General features: G+C 36.6%; 1 protein-coding gene across 1 annotated transcript in view; it reads right to left on the reverse strand.

Annotated features, from left to right (window-relative positions):
- The window catches only part of LOC134365570 (E3 ubiquitin-protein ligase Topors-like), a 33,259-nt gene extending 26,309 nt beyond the window's left edge, over positions 1-6,950 (reverse strand). Inside the window, exons 1-2 of the mRNA XM_063081675.1 lie at positions 5,063-6,950; positions 3,784-3,906 (exon numbers count right to left, since the gene is read on the reverse strand). Of these exons, the coding sequence (XP_062937745.1) occupies positions 3,784-3,906; positions 5,063-6,950 (2,011 nt within the window). The remainder of the gene's footprint in view (positions 1-3,783; positions 3,907-5,062) is intronic.
- Positions 6,951-22,629: the final 15,679 nt, after the last annotated feature.

Consider the following 22,629-nt stretch of genomic DNA (forward strand, 5'->3'; position numbering starts at 1 on the left):
GAGTGGTCCTTACCTTAAAGAATCTCTCATTTTGGGGGAAGGGGAAAAGAAAAACTGGAGTCAGACATGTAAGATAAAAATGGCAAAATAAGTATTTTTGGTGTTACAATAGAAGTTTGGGGGCACAAAGAAAGTGATTGTTCACTTCCAACAGCTTGACAGTTGGGAAAATACCAGGTAAGCCTTCAAAGAGGAGGCATCCCTTGAGTGGATTCTGGAAAGTAATTCATCTCTAAACAACAGTGGAGCAAAGAACTTTCCAAGCTAAGAGGTCAGCATGAGGCTAGACAATGGCCTGGCCTGACTGAAGAACTGACATTCCACTGGTGTTGTTGAGTTGGGGGGGGGGGGGTTGAGGGAGGAGGCAAAGAACCTGCTGTAGTAGAGACTGGGAAAGCACTGAAGGGTGAAGTGGGGGAGCTGTTGATCACTGCCTTGCGTCAGCAATTAGGCTGTTGCATCCATTCCTTGCTTATTCTAACACACAGACTCTTTCTTCATGCACCTTATTCTTCTGCATTCCTAATAAATATTTGGTATATAAAAATAATACTTATATTTATGTTATGAAGCCTAACATAAAAAATATACTTGTCAACCCTCTAAGCAGCTTTACAATTACAAATCTACCTGTGTTCAGATACTTTATAATTCCCATTAACAACCTGTATGTCAATGAGACGAAACTGTGCATGATAGAATTTTCAAACAGTGTCCTAAAATTTTACTTTGGATCACTTGATAATGTGACAAAATTTATTATCAGTACTTAGCTGTACAATACTTTCAGTAGCTCAGTAGTACTTTGATGTGACTAACATAATTAAAGGATTTATAGAATATCAGAAGTGGAATTAAATCTAGAGATCCTCTAGCAAAGTGTTGCCAAGTCCAAATTATATTAGAGGCCAGTCAACAATTTAAAATCTACCATAGATCCCAATAATGTGATAAAGAAGACTAGGTGAGTGAAAAAGATGAGTCCGGATGAAACCACTGGCACAGAGCAGGGTGAGGAAGGCTCAGACACAAAGCAGTGACATTGTCTTACAGAACATCAGCGGCTCCAAAGGGACTGAATCCATTTCATATAACTGAGGTAAAAACTCAGTTAAATGAAATTAAGAAAAGTTAAATGAATTGCAGAAAAGTTAACTTATCCAAGATCATACGGTTCAATAATACTAAACCAATTAGAGGAAATATGTTTATTGAACAACTACCATATGGAAGATGCTGTAATAACTGTCGTGAAGAGAATGTATTTGTCTAAGATTGGGAAGTTACAATCTATTCTATCAGTAAGAGATGATACACGCAGACATAATGGTGTGTGTGTGTATGTTCTTGTGCACGTAATATATGTATCTGTGTCTGTGTTTGTGTGTTTTGTCTTTCAGGACAAAAGAACAGAGGAATGGATTGAGGCTAGAGCGTTCTTATATGCAAAACTAAATAATTTGGATTTTGTCCTCTATGCAATAGGGAACCAATGGAGAATTTCAGGCAGTGAAATTTCATGAGTAAATTTGCATATTATAATGACAGTAGCAGTGTGGATGATAATCTGGAGAGAGAGAGAGCCCAGAAGCAGGGAAATCATTTAGGAGGATACTTTAATGGTTCCAGTGAGCACAGAGGGAAGGCCTAGCAGTAGCTGTGGGGATTGACAAACTCACATTAGCTAAAAGATGAACAGTGGAAAAATATAAGTATTAATAACCCATTTTGTTTGTATTCACACCTGACAATGACTCAAGTATCTGCAGATACCTCATTTCTCCTTATCTGCTTTTCATCAGCTAGATGAATTGTACCTCAAGGAGCATCATCCCAAAGAGCACTTAGAGAGTCAAGGTCAGAGATGAAAACTGCCTCTGAGCTTCTAAAGTTTCAGCTGACCCACATGCCAAAGAAGAGATTGTGTGAACTGAAGCATATGTATTGGAAATCAGTCACCTGCCTCCTTCTAGCTGGCTGAGATGAACCCCATTAGCATCAAAAGGACAATTCAGGTTGAGCTTGAGAGTGAGGAATTGATTTTGATCCTTACGAATAAATAGAAGTGACCCCTTAGCATCTTACCCTGCATGGTTTTGTTAGTATTCTGGATTTTGAATTTTAAAATGCTCTCACTGGCAGAGAAGACTAGGTGATTAAGGGTCATAAGTTGTTTCTGAGTTACATCTGAAAAGCTTGGTCAACTATAATAAGCTATAAAAATGAAAGCATGGGCAGTTAGACCTACAGATTGGCTCTCAGCTCTGTTGCTTGTTAGGATATAACCTCTTTGAAACTCGTTTTCCTCACTGAAAATACAGGCATAGTTGAACCAACCTTATTCACTTATGGTAAAGGTAAAATGGCATAGTATTTGTGAATGTGCTCAATGCAGGGTATGAAAGACAGATAAATGAAGAACACAACACCAAAAAGGTAGGTAGTGACAAGTTGCTGTTTAAGATCATTGACTCTGGACTTGGGGCTATCTGGGTTTGAATCCAGACTGCAATACTTACTAGCTTTCCTCATCCATGAAATTTGTATTAAAGTAATACTTCATAGAATTTGTGTATGTATGTATCACAAATAAAAACTTTCAATAGTAGTTGTTACTGTGTTATCATTAAGCGCTTTTGTTGTTGTTGTTTTTGTCGGTTTTTTCCCATCCAAGGAGGTGGGCCGGCTGGCTAGCACAGTTGCTTAGTGTGGTGCTGATTATCCATCCAAGGAAAGTTGTTGCACTGTTTAAGGGCATGATATTTTTGGTTCATTAGCAAATTTCTATAACTTTTTAATGAATCTTGGAATCTTTGAGTTATATGGGAATTTAGAAAATATTAAATTTCTTGCATTATTGGGATCTAGCCAAGCATGAACATTTTCATGGATGAGAGCGCCTTCCCTCCTCTGGCCTCTTGCCCTACCATATGTCCACTCATAAAGGAACAATATGACCTCTCTGATAGCACAGGCTTTTTTTTATTAAGCAGAAATCACCTCCCTGGAACTTTCCCCTTAAATGAAGTCATATTTGCTCTCCAAATCATTTAGAGAAATATACTTTCCTGGAGAACTTTTACTAGTGTATTTGAAGACATTTAGATGTCTACTTTGATTTTTCCTACCCAGAAAAATTATCTAGATCGAATGAAGCCTAACATTGTTGGCTCATAAGTATACTTTGGATCACAATAACATTTTTACTTTCTTTTTTTATGAATTGCTACTAAACTGTGGTGTTCTGAACGACTATAATTGATTTCCTGTTCCTAATTTCAAGATGTTATATATATTGCTATGAATCTCTACCATGAAAGCTTTAGCTCATGGTTGATAGTAGACTGCTCACCTAACTTGATGAAAGGGTGCATTAAAAAAAAAAAAAAGAAATAACACAATGTTTACAACTGAATGCACTGAAACACATTTATATCTGTGAAATGGGTTTTCTAAGAGATTTGCAGAAACATGTCTTGATTATTTTTAAAAAGTTACTAAAAAATAAAATATTGTTTAAAAAATAGCAAATTTGAATTTTGAGTCCTGTGCTACCTTTAGGTGCTTTGTGACTGCTGTGGAGTCAGAACAGCCTGGGTTTCATTCATGTTTACAATTTGGCATCAGTCTCCCTTTTCAGTGTCTCTCTCAGGACTTGCCAGCTGCACTAGAAGGGGAGTTCTGGAAATTTTTTCTTCCTTTTCTTCAAGTCACTCCTTTTTCTTGGTATCCCTTGCCAACAAGTTCACCTGGTAAACTCCTACTCACCCTTTGAGACCATACCCGCATATGACTTCTCTTGAGAAGCTTTCAGAAACCTCCTCATGAGAGTTGTTGCTCTGTGTCTTTCTTGCAGACTTCCATTGTGCCACTTCCTAATTGCTTGATTACAAGTGACTTCAGATCCTGATTTAATAAGGAGGCATAGAGGAAATGTATTGACTCACAAATCTTAGAAGAGTTAAAATAATAAAACCAAATGAAGGGCAGGATGACAGCTCAAGTTCTGGAAGATCAACGTCCTGCTTCCAAGATTCTCTCCTCAGGACTTATCCCGATTTTTTTTTTTTTTTTTTTGTCTGCTAGCTTTCTCCTCTCTTACTTCAAACTGGTTTTCTTTAGAAATTGAAAAATATACTTCTTGATAGTGTTCAATCTTTAAATCTTTCACCATCTGCCACCAGAGAGAGAGAATGACTCTTTCTCTCAGAACCAATTTGAAAAATCCCAGGAAGGTATTCTATATTGGCCACCACTAGAGTCATCAATTGTGTGGCCAGAGGGGCAAAATACTTATGATCTGCTTGACTCAGGTGTAGCCACTGTCACCGGACCAGGCTACTGTGGGTAGGGAATCAGAGTTATCTAAAAACATGGCACCTTCTAATGAAGATATCTAGATGTCGGGTCATGTGGAGGTGCAGTTTACAAGAGACAGGATAGGAAAGGTTGTGCCAAAAATACCATAGATGTTCATTCTTCACAGTTAAATATAAAAACTAAAAAATAAGGCAAATATTTTAAGAATTAAGAGGAAAAAAGCAGGCAGAAATAATATTTACACATGTGACCAATTTAATAATATGCAATTATCTCCAAAAGGCATTTGGATTTAATCATTAGGCTTTTAGTTCCAGTTGCAAAGTGATGTAATACATTTTTTCCGTAAAGTTTTTAGATTACATTCACACTTTCAAAGATCCTTGGTGGCTAGTTAAGTAGACTGATTTGCCTTTCAACACAATTTGCACCTGTGTGTTTCTGACACTACATCTACTTTGTGTTCATTCTTGGCCTGGTGATATTTCCAAAGGCTTGCATTTCTGTTTGTTTTTTGGTTTTTGTTTGTTTGTTTGTTTTGTTTTTTTAATCTGCCTGCTGCAGGAAGATGCACATTCAGAAAGACTACTCATTTGTCTTGTATCATCCAGATACCCCAATCCATCACTGACTTCCTCTGTGATTTGTATATGTGGACACTGCAACTTGTTTTTTCTGTGTCTAACTGCTCTGGTTCGTCTAACTCTAGGAAATGCATTGTTTTGCTTCACCTCCTGTTTACTTGGGGATCTGTGTTTCTCAGTCTGTAAGCATGTGGAACTGTTACAGGTGCTTCCAGCTTGGGAAACACCTTCACTTTTAGAAGGACACTTCAAAGTAGCTGAAGAAAGCTTTGTTTTGTGGACTGTGGTTGAAGAAGCCCTCAAGTAGTCTGACTGATTGCCATGCACAATGTTTTCTCTTGAGGGCTCACAGAATATATTATGGGCGAAGTGTTCATTTCTGTGACTTCCTCTCAGAGAGAGATTACTTGATTCTCTGCTTACAGATCTCTTTCTATGCCCAACACACCAGGATTTGGATCTGTGAGTAATGGACCTTGATCGTCTTTGGATCCTTCTACTGGTGTGTGAACCAACTTCTACAAATTGGGAGGACTGTTTGCACTTCATCCTCTTTTTTCTGAAAGAATACAACTTCCTGCCATCTCTCTTAGGAGAAAGAGTGTATTCTGAAATGCATCTCCTAGAAGGTTCTGTCTTTCTGGATTTCCAAATTATCAAGGAACTTTCTCTGGGCAATCTTTGAAAGATCTTTGATGAAGAATCTGAGTATTTGTTTTTTTCTACTTTTTTCTGGAAATTTGTCTGCTGGCCAAGGCTCAAGACCCTTCTTTCTCTTAGACTGTAGTTCCATGGTTGGACCAAATTCGAAATTGCTGGGGTACTGAAGGTACGTGCCATTGTTCCACTCTTTCTCAGATCCTGGACATGATCAGGAAGCAACTTTATCCCTTCTGTCTCTTTCTCTTGAACTTTTTTTTTGCTATTTAGTAAACCTGATCCCCTTCCCCTTGGAGTGGCCCAATTCTGGAGCATATTATTAGTAGAAATTGTGCCTTTATGATCACCTGATTCTGGTCTGTCTTTGATCCCAACATGGATTTTGGTTGCTGTTTTAGGATGGGCTGGTGGGATTTTGGATTTCTTTGAGGAAGAGTTACTTTCTGGAAACTGTTTCAAGCCTGACAGAGGCATCTCCTCATTATCCCATTGATCCTGGGTGTTTTCAGACTGCTTAGTATCGTGTTGAGATCTCAGTAGAGCACGATCCTTAGGCAAAGATGAAACAGGAGCTGATACGATGGACTTCTTCTTTCCCCATGATGAAGCGGTCGGACACTGGTAGATGGCTCTCTGGTCATAGGTCTCCATGTTGTAAGGTGAATGGACAAAACTGATAAATTCATGCAGGAAATGGTGGGTGTGTTGTAGGAGATAAGGTTCCAGGAGGTGAATGAAGGACTCACTGTCCAAATCATATTCTGTCATGTGTTGAAGGATGGTGGCTAGGATATTCTTCACTGTGTAGCCATAATCTCCATAAACAACTGTCAGTTCCCGTTTCAGCCAGGGAACCAGCCGGTGAAGGCAATCGGGATTTCTTTTGAAATAATTAGCTGAAAAGTGCTTTTTAAGTCTGTAGCCTTGGACATGTGTCACCCAGATTCCAGAATAATACAGAGCTCTTCTGAACTTCATAACCACCTGATCTCTGAAGTGGCCCACGGACATGGAGCTTGGTTGAAACTTTCCACTATCTCCAAACTCCCTCAGTAACTCTTCGATAGTCAGCTCCCGCAATGGTCTGATTTTCCTTCTGATATCCTCAGGGCTCAGACTGAGATGATTGTTCTGAGAAGACCCTACACAGCTTTCCTCCTCTGAGGAAAGAAACATGACGTCTTCTTTATTATCAGTCTCTGACCTGGTGGAACAACCCTGAGAAGTAAAGCACTGTTCGCTGAAAGAAGGCACAGATTTCTTTCTTGATCTTGAATATAAAGAGCCATTGCCACTCTTCTTGGAAGACGGATCCCAATCGGACTCATACTGAGCACCCTCTAAACAGTTGGGACATTCGCAGTCAGATGACAGATCTAATGGCATTGCCTGAACAGATTATAATTCACAGTCAAATGTGAGAAAAATTGGTTCAAATCAATTCCTCATCTGGCATGAAAAATATCTATTAAAGGCACTCTATTCATGTTTCTGTAATATGTCTTATTGCCATGGAATAAATGCTAGAATAAAGTTAAGAAGCAAACTATTCCTCAAATTGATAATAATGTGCTCATAAAACCCAATGTAGATAAGGCAATGGCTATACAGGCACACTGATTTTTCTCTCTCTCTCTCTAATGAGTTGTTGCAAACTCTGAAAAACAAATTAAAAATAAACATTAAAAATTAAGTATCGTATGATTTGACCTATCGATTCTAACTCTAGATTTAATCTAGATATACAAATATGCCAGCAAATATATGTTGATTTTTTTTTTTTTGGAATAGCAAAAAATGGAAAGCAACCTAAAGTAGGGATTGTTCAACAAATGATAATTTATACATAGTATTTAATTTTATGCACCTGTTGAAAAAAAGTGAAGCAAATCTATAATACTAATATAAGAAGATGGCTGGATATATTGTTAAATGAAGAATTAAGTTTATATATAAGTATGAAAGACTATTATAAACTGTTAGAAGTAAGCATTAGTTTCTGGCAGAATTGTGAACTAAAAGCATCCTTAAAAATTCTCCCACTAGGAATAAAAGAATAATGATACCTATAACAGTTTTATATATTGTAGATACATATATTATATAATTACATATTATATCATACATATGATAAATACATATTAATATATTAATATAATAAATAATATATAGTCATATAATAATAATAATATATAATATGCTATGTTTATATTATACATATAATAAACACATGTTTATAATATAATATAATAAATATAATATAATAAACATATAATAAACACCAGATGTGTGTAACTAATCATATGTTTATTATATGTACAATGCATTGCCATTAGTTGCACCTATTTGGTGTACTGGAGTTTCAATTCTGATAGCCAGAACTGATAGTTGCAGATGATAGGAGACAAAGAATGAACTTTGTCCAAGGTTAAATATCTAATAAGAAACCACTTCCTAAAAGAATTAGAAAAAAAAAAACCGCCTCAAAGAAGAGTCAGCAAGAAATCTCAGCAGAGATTTTGTAGCTAGAAACAAGTATGCCTGCAGAATAAATTTGGTTTTCCTGAAAATTTCAAGAGGATCATTTATTTTGGGTTTGACAGTGACCCAAGGCAAATGGCAAAGGCAAACCCAAATTCTCTCTGACGGAACACAACTCAAACCAGATCTCATGACAAATTTCCCATAAATGAGTTCAAAATAAAAAAAAAAATCACTAACACAAAAAGTAAGCCATCATAAGAATGAATCCACAGAAATAATAGAAAGCAAAATGGGCTCCTAAAAAATCAGAAAATGAGTATACTGGATGTGTTCAAAAAAATAAGTGTTTGAAAATATTGCAAAAAAAGAGAGAGTCTATCAAATATGACCAGAAGGATTTAAAACATAACCAAACAGGATTTCAAGAAATAAAAAGTATACACATTAACATTTTAAAATGAATGTATAAAATAAACAGAATAAACACAGCTAAAGACACTTATTAGTGCATTATAATAGAGATCTGGAAAAATTACATGTATCACAGAAACAGATGGAAATTTGGAAGATAAAGATAAAAAGAATAAAGTGCGAAGGTTTAACTTTCTTAGGAAATGATGGAGAGAATTAAGGAAAGACAATATTTAAAGAGATATTTCTAACAACTTTCCAGAATATATAAAATATGTAAATCATCAGTTTCAGAATTAAAATGAATTCCAAATATAATAAATAAAAAAAAAATCCACACCAAAATACATCAAAATGAAACTTCAGTACACTAAAGATAAAGTGATTTTCCAATTCTAATGATGTAAACCAGAAAAAAGATAAATATATCTTCACATTACTGACTAAAGCAAACTTGTCATTTTGGAATTATACATCCAGTAAAAGTATCTTTCAAGAATTAGATCAAAATTTAATGAGATTTGAGACAAACATATGAGAGAAACTAAAATCTGAAAAAGGTAAACACCAATGAACCCTCTCTAATGGAATGCGTGGACGTGTAGTTCAGGAGGAAAATGACTTGAAAATGACTCCAGAAGAAATCATAAGGTGGCAGACAAAACGGTAGCCAACAATGGTAAACATAAGGATCAATCTAAGCAAACAGTATTTAAAACAATATTACAAATGTTTATATTGTGATTAAGATAAAAATAAAGTTCTAACACTAAAAAATAATAGCATAAATGTTGGAAGGGGAGTAATTGAACTCAAAACAGCTGAAAGTTTTTGTTTTCTTATGAAGAGAAGTAAAGATATTTATTAAATTTAGATAGTTAAGTATGCATGTTAAAATGTCCATAGTGACCACTAAAATAATAGAAATCGGTTGCATACAAACTTATAAAAAGGAGAAACAATGGATTAAAGAGGAAAACATCAATAAAATCTTATATAAAAATAAATAAAAAATAAGAAAGTAAAATTGTGAATGTGGTAAGACTTCATCATATAAATTTAAAAAATAAATATTATAAAATTTAGACATACATTCTTATGGGACAAAACTATTTGTAAAGAAAGCAATAGAAATGACAAATCCAGAATTGAAGGCAGTGTTTACCAGTAGGTGTTGGAGAGCGAGAGAAACGCCATCCAAAAGAGGCATTCAGAGATCTTCAAAGGTATTGGACATGTTATATTCCTTAGTCTAAGTGGTGGGTACTAGGAATTCATTTTATTATTATTATTTAAACTTTATAAATGTTGTATATCTTTTGTATTAATTAACATTTAATTAAAATTTAATCTAAAAAAGAAATTATGAATTAGAAAAATTATGTACAGATATAGAATAAATATCAATACAGATCTGCATAGTAGAATCTGGTGTGAGGGCAGTAAAAAAAAATTACTAGTAATTTCCAACTTATATTCACAGTGTTTAAATTTTTAAACCATGAGCATTTTTTCTTTAATTTAAAAAACTAGCTAAAAAATCGTATATCTTAAAATGAACTAAGTTGTGCCAAATTTGCAAAATTTTAAAAAAGATATGTATCTCGAAATCTTAGTCTACACATTTTGAACATTGTGGAATGGAACATTTGATGAAAAATTGTTCAAATTTTTAGTGATGAATATTTTTCATTTATTCTGACTTCCCATTATCTTTGATATTTTTTCAATGATGGAATCAACATGTAGCTTCTTAAACTCATAGAATTCTAGAGTTGGAAAGAGTTTCAGAGATCATATCGTCTGTGGTTTTCAAGACTTTTAAAGGCAAAGAATTCTAAAAAAAGGATACAGAGAAGCGTGACATGTGAAACATTACTCAGCCCTGCCTCCCACCCGCCTCAGCACTGCCTACCCCATCCCATCCATGAATCCCAAGGGTAGCTCCACGGAGTTATTGGGGTTGCCTTGGAGTCATGTCTCTTGTCTACTTCATGTCTAACTAGGACAGAAATCCCTTATGGAACCCCATGACTGATTGTCACCTGGTTTCTGCTCCAACACTTCCCCACAGATCTATGTATTTATTCTAAGACATGGCTCATTCCATTTCATTGCTCACTCTGGTTTGGTCTAAGGGTAAAGAAAGTTTTTCTTACCTATAGCTAAAATCTTTCATTAGGTGACTTTGAAATACATTAGCCCTAACTGTGTCCTGGGTCTAATTTCCCATTCCTCTCCATAGCCACCCTAATCCCTTCCACCCAACTATGGGAGCCTCCCATATGTGAGGGCAGTTCTCTTATGTTCCCACACAACACATCCCTCTGACCCTAGCAACTGGGTTGTCTAGAATTTCCTCAAGACCTCTTCCATCTGTGTCCCTTCATATAGGGGAAGGAGTCTATGGAACCAAGGTTTCATGACATCTGTAATCCCTCTCCCCCATAGGACAATACCCATTTTCCAAGACTCCTGAATTTCCTGCCCAAACATTCCCTCTAGGGCCTGCACCAGCCTCCTTCCAGATTCTTCCTCAAGGGTACAACACATGGACAGAGTACACAAACCTAGACTCAAGGGGTAGTCATGAGGTGAGTGGATGAAATTTGTACATGGAGACTAGAATACAAGAGGCTACATATGGTACCATATAGAAGAGAAAAGGGGTAGCTTGCAGGTGAGAGATAGTTGATTTGTACCCCTCCCCATCTTCCACAAATATTAAGGGCAAGTCAATACCCCAAACTTTTATTTTTCTAATCCTTTCATTTCTACTTTCTTCAAGCTCATTTTTATGATATTTTATCCAGTTCCTGCTAATACCAGGTCACCAGATTTTAAAAAGCCTGTGTCTAGATCATTCCAAGTCATACAGTTTCAGCTAATTATTACTTGTCAAACAAATATAGCAAAGCTGGTTGCTTAACTTTCATCCCTTCTGTTGAAGTTTCAAGCCATCCTTTCCAAAAGTCATGCTTTCACCAAGGCTTCATTCATCTTGAAAAACAAAAATGGCAGAAATTACATTATTTAGCAAATTTACCTCCCAGAGGATTTGGAGGTGTTCACATTCGAGCATTAGCTGCTGGATTAATTTGGCTGTAGAGGATCATTTCTGTTTTGTTTGCCTTAGAGACAGAATTTAGAACACAGGGCAAGTTCTTCTGTGGACTGGGGAAAGAGAGACAGCTCCAAGTTTTCCATGAAGTTTGTCATCTTATGTTTCCCAGCAATGTCCCAAGTGATTTTAAGATGCAATCTGTGAATAAGACAGGATTCATTCAGATCCATGACGTAGAGGTTACCAGAGTTCTTTAATTTTCTAATAGACCGATCACAGTCCCAACTCAGAAGAGAGCAGGAGCGCCAGGTGGAATATAGACTTTCCTGCTGAATGAATTCCCGAAAGTAACACTTGCTGGTCTAATATTAATGTTTGGATTTAAATTATTTAATTAAAAATGGATCACTTTCTCTTTAAATAAGAGATCTAAATAAACTAACACATATGCAAGGTGGATTACTCAACACCTTGGCTGGTTGATGTATCAATTTTTTGGACCCCAAATGATAAAAATCTGTGATTTTTTTTGGGGGGGGGCATGCTCCACTCATCAATGGCTAAATACCAGTTAATATAGACAACACAACTGGCAGGTCACTCAAAATAAAATGTTTTGTTTTCTACTGCTTTTCTGACTGTTATGCTCCTTTTAATTTTTCTCATGCTTACCCAGGTTATCCAACCTCTCTCAGATCCAGGATGAAATGGATTTAAGCTCACAACATATTTTGGGGGATTAGATGAGCTACTTTGTGTTAGAATTTAGCACCTAATAGTAGTCCAATAGAACAGGCATTAGAGTGGGTTTCATTAAGAATGCCCAATACAGTACATCACTGCTTTTAAAAGTGTGTGTTTTGTGTGATTTTATAACCCAAAATAGATACCAATTCTGATACTCCTGTAATTGTAGGGAAATAAAGAGCCACATATTTCCATAACCTTCATATCTATGTCAGCATTATTTAGACAAAAGAAGAGTACAGAAATGAGATTTTGTTCTGCTATTGCCCCAGGCTAGTTCACATATGCTCCCTGAGCCTCTGTTTACTCATCTGTGAAATGAAGCTTATAGAAAGGTTGAAACAAGGATGGTAAAAAATATTTTGTAAAACACAATGCTTTTTAGTAATAAAATTGCTGTCAGGAAATACTCACCTACACACTGTGCCTAGCACAGTAAAAATACTCAGTAAATATCTGTTGAAAGAAAGGAAGGAAGAGGTTAGGGGGAGAGAGTTGCAGGAAGGATGGGAGGGGGAAAGAAGGAAAACGTAAGGGAGAGCCATTCAAGTTTCTCTTTGCGCTGTTTATATTTCAGTCCATCTCTCCATTTTTTCTTTCATCATTTTCTTCCTTTCCTTTTCTTCCTATTTTCACTTCCACAATTCCTAAATTCTCAAAATTCTGAAGCAGCTTAGAAGGGAAGAAGTTGTCGGAAGAGTTTGCATTGGCTTCCAAAGTGAGAGTACTTTAGGCTTAGGAATATCTTAAAATGATAACGGCAGGATGATGCTGAACAATTAATCTGAGTATTGGTAACTAAGAGTTCAGATTCTTTACTTTCCCACCTGAGTCCTGAGCTAGCAACATAGAGGTCTGGCTCTTCTAGCTTTTTCTAAGTCTCATGGCTTTACAGCAGTTTCTCCACCGAAGCACCATTAAGGCAGATAATTCTTTATGTTATGCATTGTAGAATGTTAAGTATCACCCCGACCCTCCATCCACTAGACACCATTAGCATCACCCCACCCCAGTATGACAACCAAAACTGTCTCCAGTTATTGTCAATATCCCCTGAGTGGGGGGCAAAGTTGAGAACCACTGCTGTACAGCATAAAATTATTATGTTTTGAGATAGTTTTCCCCAGTGAAGCTAGAGCAGTTTTACCAAGAAGCTGTGTAGTATGTGCTTTTCATAAGCAATTTAGTTAACCTCTCTGTGTTTAATTTACTTAATCCATATACTAAAACATAAAAGTTTTCTTCCTAGCACTTCTCAACACCAACAGATTATACATTTATGTGTTTATTTCTTCTCTGCCCTTACTAGGATGTAAGTTCCATGGGGAAAGAAGGGTATGGTCTTTGGTTTATACACCCCTGTGTAGAAACACCCCGTTTCTACACCCCGTTTCTACACCCCGTTGCTTAGAAAAGTCAGGCACATAGGAAGGCCTCATATGTATTTGTTCAATAAATTTTCTATAAATAGCACAAAATCCAGTGTCTAGTGTATAGTAGGCATCAACAACTGTATTACAGTTGATTATCATTATTTGAGGTAGTTATGTTCTATAAAGTCACCACAAATACTGAATTAGCAAATACTAAATCATTGCTCCTGGAAGAAACGCTGGGTTAGGCTCCTTCAAAGCCTTTGATAATATTTTCATCAGTGGGACAATACATAATCTTGTTTTATCTGTGTTTGTTTAAAGACGTTTGATATATATTGTTGATTCATAGACATTGAACTCACAGCCAGTAGCACTGTAGCTGATGCCCACACTGATTTCATCTAATACATATGTTTTCTTCGTAAGGCACATCGTGGTTTTCTTGCACTTAGGAAAACTAGACATCATTTCAGCACTATGTTTGAAGATCTTTTAAACAGCAAAATCACCAACGAGAAGCATAAAATGCAAAAAATATGGCACCAAATACATGATGAAAAGGACACTTGTTTACAGTATAAGAGCTGAAACAAGGAGACAGAGTGTCATCTTGTTCTACTTCAGCTGCAAAGCATAAGTTGGGTGACTCGAATTTTTCACCAATCTGTGCATGATCACAAACGACCACGAAAATGCCATAAGCATTGATATGGGGGCTACAAATAAATTTTAGAGAATGGGACAAATTGTAAATGCAGAATCCACAAATAATGAGGATTGACTGTATTTGTGGGGAAAGTTAGCGTCTGCAAAGGGATACAAAAGAATTCTTACTGACTTAATTCTCAGGAGAGTAATGAAACCTCATCCCAACCATGATATTTACCTCTTTATATCTAACAGCAGAACATGGCTTCTCTCCTCAAGGTATCCCCTTCACCAACACACAAAAGGAAACAGTTACTATAACTTCCGAGTGCATGCTTTGTTCTAGTTCTGTATTTCTTGAGGTCCTTCATTCCCCACATATTTCAGGATTTTCCAGTTATCTTTCTGTTATTTATTCCTAGTTTAATCACCTTGTAATCTGAGAGCACACTTTCCTTGATTTCTGTTCTTTTAAATTTGTTAATGTGTGTTTTATGGATGAGGATATGGTCTATCTTGGTGAGTGTTCTGGTGAGCTTGAGAAGAATGCAAACTGCTGTTGTTGGATGGAGTATTCTATAAATGCCAATTAGATCAATTTGATTGATAGTGTGGCTCAGGTCAACCATATCCCTACTAATTTTTGGCCTACCTGATCTATCATTTACTGAAAGAGCAGTGGTATTGAAGTCTCCAACTACAATAGTGCATTTGTCTTTTTCTCCGTGCATTTCTATAGTTTTTGCTCTTTGTGTTTTGATGCTCTGTTGTTAGGTACATGCCTTCTTGGAGAATTGATCCTTTTATAATTATATAATGTTCCTTTTGTCTCTGATAATCTTCCTTGATCTGAAGTCTGCTTTGTCTGAAGTTAATATAGCAACTTCACCTTTCTTTTAATTAGCATTAGCATGGTATATCATTCTCCATCCCTTTACTTCTAATCAAAGTTTTTCTATTTAAAATGGGTTTCTTGTAGACAGCACCTGGTTGGGTCTTTTTATTTTTTAAATCCAGTCTCTATCTTCATTGGTGTATTAAGATCCTTCATAATTAAAATGATTATTGATACAGTTGGCTTAATGCCTGCCATGTTTTTAACTATTTTGTAGTTGTTGCATTTTTTTTCTTTCTGGTACTTCATTTGACTCTCACAAACACCCCATGAGGAAAATATCCTGTATTAATCCCTATTTAGAGATGAGGAAACCAAGGCTACTAAAATTAAATGACTTAACCAAAGATACACAGGACAGAAATGATGGAGCTCAGAATCTGAAACTCGTTAATGTGCATTACGTGATTAAGCATTATCTCCTCTATAGCCAGCAATTTCAGTAATATAACTGAAAAAGCCTCCAAACTAAGTAAAACTATTTCCTCAAGATCTCTAAAATCCATATGCCTCCCCAAGGTTTTCTTCTCTTGGACATCAACCTGGTGAGGTGTTAAGAACCCAGAATCTTTGCTCTAGCTAAACTAAAACACCATGGATTAAATAACAGCCAGTTACTAACAAATTCTAACAAGGTTAGTGTAAGAAAAAGTGTAAAAAGGAAAAAAAACCAGTTTTTGCTTCATTCCTGGAGAGACTACAATTATCCACAGAAACCAAGCTTATAATTTCAGGACACAAGGCTTCTTAAAGCAAGAAAAAAATTTAGCCTATTCTCAGCCAGGCTGTTTAGTTTTATTTTCTCATTGACTGAGGTCATTTAAAATGAATTGTTACAGCCTGGCTCCTGAATCACCATCTATTTTCCTATAAAAGCGCCTTTCCCTGCTTCTGTAGGGAAGAGAGGAAAGGCAGAACTGGCCTTGGGCCCAAACCATAATTTTAGTAATTACTAAACCGGTGACTACAGCCATAATTGAGTCATTCAGAGCCAAATGGTAACAGTAATTATTTTGTCAAATTTGAATAAAAGAGGTTTTTTGGAGGGAAAAAGTGGAGTCGAGTTAAGGAGGCCTGAACTGTCAGGAGCTAAGGAGACCTAAAGTCTCAGGCTTGAAGTGGGAGGCCTTTTCCAAGCAGAGACGGTCTTCCTGACATTGAGGCTCTCTCATGTGACAATGATAGATGTTCCTCGTTACAGATTATGGCCTTGTCACACTTAAACTAATCTCTCTTGGTGTTTTCAGGCCCAGCTCATTCCCCTGGGCAGCAGTCATCAATTTACATGAAGAGGCACCTAGAGAAACACAAAACCTATCTATCACACTTGCCCAGAGTGTGCTAACAGCAACTTCAAACCAAGCATGGATCCACATTTCCATTGGGCTACACCTCTGCAGCATCATACGTAGTGCAAAGAGATGGACTGTTAAGAAAATGGATGGAAGGGGAGTGTGAGACTGATGTGGAATATGGGGGTCAGTGAACACCACCCTCACATGACCACCTTGGTGTGTATAGGAATTCAGCATGGCTTAGATATTATCTGAGCCTCCTAGAGTCACCTGCTTACCTGTAAATGGCCACCTCAGCATGCCATCTGATGAACAAACAGAAGCCCCATTAGGTCAGGACTATAGAAGCAAAAAAGGCAGCGTTCATATCCCCAAATCCTCCTTCCTCCAACTATACTCTGGGCACTCAATTATTTGTTTCATTACAGACATATTCCCCACTCTCCCTCTTAGGTCCTATGTTCCATTCAGATCGGTCAGTGCTCTCTCTGGTCAAAGCTGAATTTGCCTCACTTTTCTAAGGAATGTACTTCCTTCCCAAAGTCATAAATTTCTCAGGCTTTGCTAAAGATGCAAATTACACTGCTTGTATTCTTTCATAGAGAGTCAGATGGGAATCAAATGTCAGTGGATCCAAGGTCCCAGAGTCCCATTGATTCAAAAGGCTGGAATTCTTCCCTTTCTGAAACCAATTTGAACATAATCAGCACCTATTTATTTTGGCTGTTGGCATGTTGCCCCCCTGCCAAAATTTGTTTTTCTTTGGTGAAAATTCATGTCACTTGCAACAATAATCTAGAATAAGACTGGTAAATTATGCCCTCGGGTCAAATCAGGTCTCCTGCCTATTTTGGTAAATATGAGGGCACTTCAGAAAGTTCATGGATCAATAGAATTGAAAGATAATACAAATCTTTCCATGAACTTTTTGAAGCACCCTCATATAGTTTTATTGCAACACAGCCACATCCATTTGTTTGCTTTTTGTTTATGGCTGCTTTCCTGCTACAAGAGCAGAGTAGTTGCTACGGATACTGTATGGCTCTCAAAGTTAAACATATTTACTATCTGGCCCTTTGCAGAAAATGTTTGCAGAACCCTGATCTAGAATGTGATCAGCATCTATGTATTTTGAATAATTTTCATGTTTTTCCCTCAAAAATATTCTTCTCTTTCCTGGGTACCCCTATCAATTTCACACAGTAAGCTAGAACATACTATGCACTATTTATTTTGAATACTTTTGCATGTTTTTTTCTGTAAAAGATTTTTCTCCTTATGTTGATGTCCCCTGTCACTTTCATTCAATGGTTACTTGAGTTTATGTATTTTATTCATCTTACCACCAAATTTCCACTACAGTTGCCTAATAAATATATAGTTGAACTGAATTTTAATAATTAAAAATGATATGAAATCTGCCCAAGATGCCAGTAAAGGATGGGAAAGGGAGAGTCATGACTAAAATCAAGAATTAAAGAAAAACATATTTCATGTGTATTTCTCACTGAGTTTATACTGCTCATCAGACTAATCACAACTAACTACGTATTAAAACTTAAAATTGTGGCTAAAACTACACTTAAAGACAAGTTGATTATCTTACAAGCATTAATCGCCAAATCAGAAAAAAAGAAGTAAATTAATAAACTACGATTTTTAATTTAAGAATTTAACAAAAAAGAGCAACCAAAACTATAGAAACAAAGGTGAAATAAGGAGAAAAGCAAATAATTCTGAAATAGGAACAGGAACCTGAGATGATATGAAAAATAATTAATAAATGAGGAAAGGATATTAGCAAACACAGAAAAGAGATTTAAATCATTTAGAGAAAATCTTAACTACAGCACTTTGCTGATATAATTCATTATCTTGGTAAAGTTTTCTGTAGAGACATATTCCTGCAAATGAGGCCACTCTGATAAAGCAATCCCCGCTGAATTCAGCGTGGACCTGCCTCACCCACTGGCTGTCTTTGTGTCTTCGTTCTCCTACTGCCTCTCTGGCTGAGACTGAAACGAAGACAATGATTTTACACTGGCCTGAGGAGTCACAGGTGGCTCCTGTGACTGTGCCAGGGGATTTCTCCTAGCACGTAGATAGCAATTGTCATGTTTCCTGTCTTCTCTACACTAGGTAACTGATAAAGAAAAAATTGTACGCTAGAAAACATCAATAGTGGGTCATGTAATATAATAAATAAATTTTCTCCTTTTGTGCTGCATCTGCAACAAGTTACGCTATGAAAAAATAAATGTTTTTTATAAATTAATAAAAATGTTTATACTTTTCACTACTATTTCCATTGGATTTGTAAAATTCTCTCCTAGATTGATTCTACTTGTACTTGTATCACTTCAATCTATTTCCAGAATGTTAGGCTCTTAGAGATGGAAGGGAGCTCAGAGTCATGATTTGTTGCCTTTGTGCTTTTAGATTAGAATGTTGTTACCTCCGTTTCTTTGTTTCTTAAACTTTTACTCATCTCTCCAGCATATATTTTGTAGCTCCTTTAAAAGTTATTTCCTGCCCATTGGAAGTTGTTGCCTACCCTTCCTCTGTAACTCCCATCACGCCTTTGTTCTTACACACATACTGCTGAGAAGCCTCTCCAAGGTGCTCCTTAAGAGGATACACACTCTGGAGCCAAAAAGGCCTGGGTTTGAACCTCAGCTTCACCACTTAATGGATGTGTGATCTCTAGTGATCTGCACATCAGACTCTTCATCTATGAAAGAAGGATGATAATAGTGAGGAGGATTAAAAGGGTTAATGTGTGTAAAGTGCTTAGAATAGTGCCTGGCACTCAGTAAATGGTATAATGTGCTGATTATATTGGGGTGAAAGGTAGAATGATTATGAATTTATTTGTTTATCTCCTGCTTTAGGTAGTGAGCTCTTTGAAAACAGGATATGTCATTCATTTGTTGAAAGAATGAATGAACACTTTCAAATTTATTGAGATATAATTTATATGACATAAAATTTATCCATTTTAAGTGTATAACTCAGTAAATTTTTAGGAAATGTACCAAGTTGCATTAACATGACCACAACTGATTTTTAGAGCATTTCTTTCACCTCAGTAAGCTTCCTTATGCCATTTACAGTTAATCCCCATTCTCATCCCTGTTTTATGATTAAGGAAACTGACACCCAGATAAATTATTTGACTTTCTTAAGGCATAGAAAAGCAGTTCTAGAACTCAGGACTCCTGATATCCTCTATGTTAAAACCCATTTCACTATGCAATGTTCTCTGCCATGATAATCTAGCAATAACTGAATCTGAGAATCAGGCATTTCACTATCTTTTTTTGTCAACAACAACCATATTATCGTTGTTTTCAACATTTTTATCATTATCATTGATGAGAATTATAGTACATAGCAACTCATTGTCTACCAATTGTAGGCAATATACTCCATAGATTATCTCTTTTGAAACAGAGGCAATCACATCATGTGGCAGCTCTAGCTGTTCCTGAGTTTCAAATGTGCTCAAAGACTTTGCCGCCTTAGCTATGCCATTTTCAATTTTAACGATTATTTGCATAGCTGCCAACTCATCAAACTCAATAGGGAATCTTAAAATCTATCAGTAAAATGAATAATGAAAGCAGGAACATGTATTAAAATCCTAATCTCATGTGAGGCAGTGTCATTGTGGTCAAACTTTTGCTTAACAATATTAACATTTTAGAACAGACAAATGGAAACAAAAGAAAAATCAATAAGTCTGCAGAGACATCATAAGCATCTTAGTTTCCTTTTCTCTATTAAACTTGATTTTTGATATGTGTAGCTTTTCTCTGCTAATCAAGAAACCATTAGATATCAAAGGTCTATGAACAGTGAAATTGCTTTAGTCCCAGAACACCACCTTGATTTGTTGTGCTGTTGTCAGAGTGTGGCAAAAGTGGATTTCCCGTACATTCTCTGTGCACCAATGATGTTTTGGTTCATGCTTTGAGTAATGGACTAAATCAGCTCTTAAAACAGACAGATGTTCATAACTCACTAATCTAGGATGATTATTTTATGAAAACAAGCACTTCTCAAAACACTTTAGCAGAGATCTGCTTAAAAAGAAGATAATGCTGGCCGATCAAAATGAAAATAAAAAGTGGATATGTAGTCCTTACATCAAACTAATTAACAGCTTGGCGGTTCTAACATTGAAAACACTGATTATCACAGGCCAAAATACTGGCCATCAACATTTTTGTAATGTAGCTGGCACTGAAAGCATCATATAAATAACTTCCAGCAAAGGCTAATGGAGACAGACACTGATGTCCCAGACCAGCTTGAAAATGGAAACTGGAACCCAAAGTAATTAGACCTTTCATTATGGAAAAAGTAACTGTGGCCATTCAAGAGTGACACTATTAAGATATCAAATTGCTTCTCAAAAATAAACTGCTACCATCTTTTTTTCTGCTTTGTGTGAGACTGCACCTTCATCCTGTCAAAAATGTCTAAAGAAATGTGCAATGTTCCTGCCAGCAGCGGAGCAAAAGATGATCAGAATGCTCTATTCATGTGGAATTGCCAAAAAGGAAGTTTTTCCTTTTTATGTAACCTAACATTTTGTGCATACATTCAGGGATCTTGCAGGCTCTCTGAACTCCATCCATGGGGGTTCCTAATGTAATGCCTTTTAGTGGGTATAAAATATGTAACATGCAAAATAAAAAGGTTATTTTCCAGGGAGATTCTTTTGATGGGAACATTACCAAACTAAACAAACACAAGCTAATTCAGTGAATATGTATTGAGTGCCTAACTGGGGCCTAATACTGTTCTAAGCACTGGGACATACAGGCAAAGAAATCTTAGTCTTTGCCCATAATGATCTCCTATTTTAGTGGGGAAGACACATTTGCAAAGAGATAGATTCACTATAAAATGTTAAATGTTCTGATAGCAAAATGGTCAGGTTATAAAAGAGGACCAAATTAGAGCACTGAAAGCAAAGCTGGAGGAAGGCGTGGAGGGGAAGTTGAATGAAGGCCTCATGGAGATCACTCAGGTTTTAATTTACTATAGCACATATACATGCATTTCTGGAGTTTATGATATTTCAGTTTCCCCACAGTGTGAACTGTATCAACTACCAGACTGTGTCACTGAGAAGTGGCCACTTATTTGCTTTTATGTGCTGTATAGGTGGGAGGGGTTATATGAACCATCTTCTTTGGGATATAAAGAGAAAAACTTGAGGGTTAAGTAGTCTCTGGAAACATCTTTCTATGAAGAGGAGTTCCTGAAGAACCACTGCGGTAGTCAGAATAATACCACCTCAAAGATGTCCACTTCCTAATCTCTGGAGCCCATGAATGTTATTTTACATGGCAAAAAGGTCTTTGCAGCTATTATTAAACTAGGAAGTTTAAAAATGGGAAGATTATTCTTGGTTACCTGGGTGGGCTGGATATAATCACAAAGCTTCTTGCAAGTGAAAAAGGAAGGGGAGGAGGGTCAGAATCAGAGAGAGATTTGACGGTGCTGTGCTGCTGACTCTGAAGATGGAGAAGGTGCCACAACCCAGGGAATCCAGGAAGCCTCTAGAAGCCAGATAAGGTAAGGAAACAGACTCTCCCCTACAGCCTCCAGAAAGAATCCAGCCTTGCTGACACCTTAATTTTAGCCCAGTGAGACCTATTTTGGGCTTTTGAACTACAGAACTGTAGGATAATAAATTTGTGTTGTTCTGAGACACTAAGATTGTACACTTTGTTAAAGGAGCAGTAGAAAATGAATACAGCTACAATCAGTTGATCCCATTAGACTCAGTAACCTGGAGGAACCACTCTGTAAGCTCATAGCTAATCTTATTCTAACATGGAGTAAGTTAAGGATGCATACTGTTTACATTTTAGGCAAATGGCAGCGTAAGAATATAGGGAAAAATAAACTAAGTTTCTTCTTGCTATACTCTCACAACACAGTCAACACAGAATGCTTCTGTGACCAAATATGCTGGTTTTCTTTCCCCCATACACCAAGCAATCAATCAGTTCTTCAGTAGACACTAGTTGGGTGTCCTCTAATTCAATTCAATTCTGACACTATCTACCTGGAGGTAGCCTCAGATCTCACAGGTTCAGAGCTCAGTCCCACTAGACTGCCCCCAACT

The sequence above is a fragment of the Cynocephalus volans genome, chromosome 17 (genome assembly GCF_027409185.1).
Source record: "Cynocephalus volans isolate mCynVol1 chromosome 17, mCynVol1.pri, whole genome shotgun sequence".
Taxonomy (NCBI): Eukaryota; Metazoa; Chordata; class Mammalia; order Dermoptera; family Cynocephalidae; genus Cynocephalus; species Cynocephalus volans.